Genomic DNA, 6,157 nt, shown 5'->3' on the forward strand with positions numbered 1-6,157 from the left:
CTAGACAGGACATGCAACCCCCCTTCACACACTTTCTTCTTAGCCTTCATACGGTGGATCGCACGTTGGCGCATGGCATGTCGTTGAGCTGTTGCAGCCCGACCTCCACATACATCCATCTCGACGGAGCCGTCATCTCGTCTTCGCTGCTTTGTACGTACCAAACCGCTGGATCTGATGCCTGGTGGATTCATTGAGGTTCAGTTGCGCGCACCACCTGTTAGCAGGCCACGAGGCAGTGTCCTTTGCAATAATGAAGTTGAGTTCATCTTGGTATTCCAGATGGTCTAACAGGCGTCACCTGGTACTCATTCTAGCATTAACCAAGTTATCAAGTACGCATGTTTAGCTTCATTTTCAAATTTCTCGACCTTTTCTCTTCGGTCGCTTCTTTCTCGCCCAGCTCCTCTGGCCTCCTATTTCGCCCGGCTAGCCTATAATTCATTGCGCAGGCCCGGTCCGGCTCCGTCACAACCTCATCATTTACCTGTCCCGAATCCGCAAATCTACTGGCGGAAAACATGACGTCCAACTGCGATACCTAGCGTTCTCGATGTGAGGCCTCGTGTCTTATGTAACAAGATGCACACTGATATTTTACACATGCTGGACTGCTCCATAGCGATGCATCTGTCGTCGATGTTTGCCTGACGGTCCAGAAGAAAAGACTTAACCAAGGGTTTTTTTTTTTTTTTTTTTTGCGTCACGGTCCCGCGCATAAACAAGACCGACACCACAAGGCCAGAATCGGCTGAGTTTCTCTGTCGACATTGCCAACCAAAGTCGATGGAGGCTGAAGCATTGATGTCGGAGATGAGGCGCACAGCGTCCTACAAGGGTCAGCCTGATTCGGCGCAAAGCGCAAATCAAGATGTCCCTCGTGAACAAGTCATGCCCCTTTGGCATCCACCGTCGCATCTCTCACGACCTTCTGCATCCTACAAGGGCTCGGCCAGCCAGGGGGCTTTGGCAGTGTTCAAACCGCTTAAGGGCACTCGTTCGGTCGCCTGAGGCCATTCCACATGGCGTCACGCATCATCAGACTAAACAGTCTTCTTGTTTATCTCCGCTTTGTCTGGATCCTGCCAACTGCCCCATCCAGACACTCTCCCCAGGTTAACCCAGCCAGACTCGGCACTTGAGCGCTAGCTGCGTTGTACAGTAACATCCTGGCTTACTCCAGACGATGCGACTTGCCCACCCGGCCGAGCCGTTGAGGATGGTCACTCGTTGCCGTTGATCGCTGGACTGCTGGACCTTGGACTTTATTTACGAATGCGATGACCCTCACTCGAGAAGATCGCCGCCCAACCGCCCAAGTCTTGCTGGCCACGACCGCATTCGATGGTTGGTTTGCGACTCGCAGGGCCAAGATGGGGCATGTTTATGCCGTCCCATTGAAAGACCCCATAGGCGACCGCACTTACACAGTCCCAGAAAATCGCGAAATCGCGACGCGTCTAACCCACCCCCATGCCGGCCATACATCAATCTCCAATTAGCCATTACTCAATAGCAACACGAGAATGGAGAAGGCCCAGCTTGTGAAACCCCAGGGACAACCCCAGCTTGCAATGCAAACACTTCATCGGCCGTATCCGGTCATCGGTTTCCTCTCCGGGGGCCTCATATCTGCGCAACGTCCACATGCAGTCAACGCGTTGAGCCATGCGCAAGTGGTGGTCGGCCATGCGAGACGAGTCAGATGGCCAACAGGATCCACGACGAGCCGGGCAGGAAACCCGGCCTGCCACTCGGTTTTTGGTTTGCCATGGCCTGCCCCTCCCAATATTGCCTTGCTTTCTAGAAAGATTCCAAACCCAGCGGAGTGGGTGGCTTATTGGATCGAGCGGTTGCGCAAACTCCACCGCCCGGTGGGAGCTTTATCCGCATCATGAGGAATTCTCACCGCAGTCGTACAACCGGCACGCAGGTTGTTCAGCCAACCCACCCACCATCAGCCTCGGAGGCAGTTCCTCTTGAGACAGGGCAATCATCAATCCTGCCAAACTGCCGCACAGGGCCAATCCGCGGAGGTTTCCCAATACACCCAGCCACGTATCGCGCCGGATTCGCCGGGGTTAGCTCTGGAAGCTTATTGATCATCCAAGGGGGGCAGTGATCTATGCTGTCAACTCCGGGCGTTGACACGCAAGTCCCGAAGCTATATCGATCCGTGAGAGATTGCTGTTGGCTGTGCCTGTTTTGCCTAGGTAAGCAGTCTCTGCCGGACTTGAGAGCAACGCTATAGATTTGTCCTCTCAATCGAATCTCGCTTTCGTCGGACCTGAAAGTCGCGGATCACATATGTGGGTAATTGCTGGTAGGTACACAAATTTAATTCTTCGATGCTCTACAACTTGATGGAGATGTTGTACGCGTCCAGGCCCAGGGCGATGCCCGTGACGGTTCCACTGTACGCGATCAAGATGCTCATCGTCGCCAGCGGCCCAACGTGTAGCGTGGGTACCGTCATATTGACCAGGCCAGTCAGAACGTTGGCCAACAGGAACAGAAACAGGCCGTTGCGGTTGTAGGCGCGGAGAACCCTACTTGTGGCAGTCTCGTAGGCATCCTTCTCCGACTTCGCGTCGGTTGCGCTGTAGGACGACGGGAAGAAGATGGTATCAACCATGGCGTAAGCCAGGAGTTGCGTCGAGTTAAAGGCAGCGGTCCATAAAACGTAGGGCAGATTGGCTAGGCGACGCGAAACACTGAGACCGTCGCCGTAGCTGTAGCTCGTGGTAAGGAAGAAAAGCCCCGCCCAGACGGCAGACCATATCGCCATCGTCAGAAGGAGCGTCTTGCGCTGGGAGGAAGGAGTACTGTCACTCTTGGTGTTGATACTGCGGGGCAAGACGTACATGCCGGTGTCCTGGCCAGCGAGGAAGATGGCTAAGTAGCCGAAGAAGCTGAAGATGCCCTCTCGGTTCTTGGAAAGCAGGTCTATTCTTGGAGCGGTCAGAATGTAGGCCTTTAGGTCCGTGCTCTCAAGGGCGACTTGATACAGCACGCTGAGAATGATGGCGAGAGCGGCGTAGCTAGGGACGATCTTGAGAGCGGACTGGAAGATGGCTACAAAAGGCGGTAGCAAGCCCAGTGTGAAGAAGAAGTTCCAGTGTACACCGTACTCGGACACATGTTCGGCGTAGTCTAAGCCCTTGACGCTGAGCAGGCGGACGACACCCAGGACAAGTAGCGGTAAGGAATGACGCATGGACCGCAGTAGGCGCGTCGTCAAGGGTGTCGATTTGCCCTCGGCGCGCTCCTTCAAGACAGGCCGGGCAGCGACGACACCGGCACTGTATACGAAGGAGCCAACGCCTATGTCCATCAGTGAAGTCCCCCATGTCTCGACTTTGGCGAAGCGGCGAGGGAAGAGGCGGAAGTCGACGGCGAGGATGGCAACGCAGGTGACGACCAACATGGTGCCGCGATAGTGCGTCAGGAACGGCTTGACGGGCAATACGGGGAGCGGCACGGTGGCGGCCCCGGCCTTGGACTTCAGATTGCTGGGAGGTATGACGGGTTTCCTGCGAGGGGCACCGAGGTTGGGAGGAAAGGCGTAAATCAGGGCGGCGGGGGCGAGGAGCAGTGCGCTCAAGAGCAGGGGGGAGGAAGCGTAGAGAGTCGTCGAGAGGAGGATGGCGGTGACGTTGAGGAGGTAGTCAACGGCGGCTCCCAGCACCGTGTATGGCTTGAAGAAGGATTGGCGGGACTGGAGGACAGACCATAGCAGGACGGCGATCTGAAGCGGCGGGAGACGCGCATGTTAGCTTGGCTTTGTCTCGATGCATGCGCGCGCGTGGTTGAAGGGCAGATCAAGGGTTCTTTTTTGGATCAAAGAGGGGAGCGGTTGTTACGCACGGGAGCGACTGCGGTCACATAGTTGATCTCGGAGGCGGAGCCGCCGGAGAGGTTCGAGACAAAGTCCTCCTTGAGCTTCTTGTAGCTCGCGGCAGTAGTGTCGGGCATGTTTGCGACGGTGGCTCAAAAGAGCGTGTTGAAGGAGGAGATGTTTTGGTGTTTGTTTCTGGCGAAAACAAGAAGGGAGGAATTCAAAGCATGACCCACCCCGCTTCCGAGAGTGATGATGGCTTTTTGAAGACGAGGGGAGGTTCCTGTTACTGTCGCCGGGGCCCGGTAAAAGAACAAGTAGCCTGTTATTGCTCTTTAGATGATGTGGTCTTTCTGAACTTCGGCTGCCTTACGTGCTGCAATTCGATTCGATTGCAACGTCAGGTCAAACGATGAATTCTGGCCAGAAGGGCGGTGGTCCAAGCTCCTAGCTTTCCAGCGGGCTCCTTCCTCGAACGCGCGCAAAGCAAGCTCTCCCTCCACCTCTCTGCCTACCTACTGCTTACTCGCCCAATCAGGGGACTCCTCCATCTGCGGCACCGTATGGATCCACCCCGAAGAGATGGCTTCGGAGGGAGGCACGGGGGCGGGGGGAGGAAGGAACGCAGATAGCAAGAGGGGGTAGGGTTTACCCGAAATTGATTCCTCCGTGCTGCCCTCCGTATTCATCCCCTCCCCCGGACAGCCTTTGAAGATTCGAATACACATACCTACCGATTAGATGGGGAGAACCAAGTAGCGCTGGAGGCAGAGTAAATACACAGCCACAATTCTCTACTTCCAAGAGTGCCTGTACTCCAAGCACCGTGTCTCTCAATTTTGTTTTCTGTTGTCTCATCTCCGTTTCCTACAGGGAAAAACAACAATTGTCTCTCCCCCGCGGGCATCCCAGTCGCCCATGAGTTTGTCGACTCCTTTCACCTCTCCAGGAATCGACATCAGAAATCCTTGTCGCTGCCTGCCATCGTCTTGTCAGGCCGTTTTTCCACCTTTCGCCATCACAGCCGCACACGTCCAAGACACCTTCCGAGACACAACCGACGCCGTTGATGATCCGCCTCCACATTTCGCCCTCGGCCTCACTGCAGCAGACTGAAGACAGCAGCAATTCGACATGCTCAACCAACTCCTTGATAGAACGGCCTATATGGACTAATCACAGACACCCCGAAGAATACAGCCACGCCAAGGACCACAAGCGCGAGTGCCAGTGCGCAGCACAAGCGTGGGCGGTTTTTGGTTGCCTTGTCTGCTCCTCCGCCTGCCTCCCTCGGCCTCTCTGTCTATATTGTTGGCTGTCCGGGCCGGACTTGCGAACCTCATCCCCCATTCTCTCCTCCAGCGAGAGAGGATATGAGAGAAAGACCGTGTCCTCGCATTGAGCCCAGACAGATGTACCCCCAGATCCCCAAGGTATGTGAGGGGATGGGATACACTGTTGGCAGAGTTGCGCGCTCAGAAACATGACGAATCAAAGCCCAGGCAAAGCCACCTTTCCTTTGTTCTCCCCTGCGGTCGTCTGCAGAAAATCCAAGCTCATGCTCCGCTGCTCATGGGTATGATATGACAACCCACATGCCTTCTTAGCTCCTCTTTCTTTGTTCTCGCGTGCAGTGACATGGGCATGCATCTTGGCCGCAACCGCCTATTGTCGCATGAGGGCTGATGACTGCATCTCCCAACACACTCACCCACCAGCCTTTTGCAAACTAAAGGAGAGAATGAGGAGGCGATGGGAGGGCAGAAAGACACCCGCCATGGCTCATCCATTCTCCTACCATACACACACACCCTTCTCTTTCTGCCTCTCTCTGTTAGCAACAGACGTCCGTCCCATCCGTCTCCTCATTCGTATCTTTTGCTAGAACCCTGTTATTCTTTGAGAGGTCTACCACCGTATTAACCAATCCTTTCATTTCCCGATCCCGGCAGTTGGCGCAAAAAGCCTTTCACTCTGGCGCGGCAAAAATAAAAAATAGGAAAAGAGGAAAAGAGGCGGCCGATGTCAGAGACATATAGAGAAAGACAACAAGCGTCTCGATATTGGCCAGCCTCTTGTCACTCTCCACTCGGACAGACATAAGAGAGCTTGTCTCCCTTTATCAAACCATTACAGGGCTGCAAACTCTCGCTTCCTTCACCATACATACATACCATTACCTTTTGCTCGGTTGCACATCCCCATCTCCAGGCCTATTCATTGTTGCTTCAAGCTTGGCCTGGACCCTCCATTCTCTGTAAACCCTTGATATAAGCCAGAAGCCCTTGTGGTGCTTACCTCTTCACCACTCTAACCATC

At 54.7% G+C, this 6,157-nt stretch overlaps 1 protein-coding gene across 1 annotated transcript; it reads right to left on the reverse strand.

Annotated features, from left to right (window-relative positions):
- Positions 1–2,353: 2,353 nt before the first annotated feature.
- Positions 2,354–3,975, reverse strand: CH63R_05665 (GPI-anchored wall transfer protein; the record flags this gene model as incomplete). The annotated part of the gene is made up of 2 exons (XM_018300640.1): positions 2,354–3,748; positions 3,868–3,975. 2 exons carry the CDS (start codon positions 3,973–3,975, stop codon positions 2,354–2,356), a joined length of 1,503 nt encoding a protein of 500 aa, XP_018158490.1.
- Positions 3,976–6,157: the final 2,182 nt, after the last annotated feature.

The sequence above is a fragment of the Colletotrichum higginsianum genome, chromosome 4, assembly GCF_001672515.1.
Source record: "Colletotrichum higginsianum IMI 349063 chromosome 4, whole genome shotgun sequence".
Lineage (NCBI taxonomy): Eukaryota > Fungi > Ascomycota > Sordariomycetes > Glomerellales > Glomerellaceae > Colletotrichum > Colletotrichum higginsianum.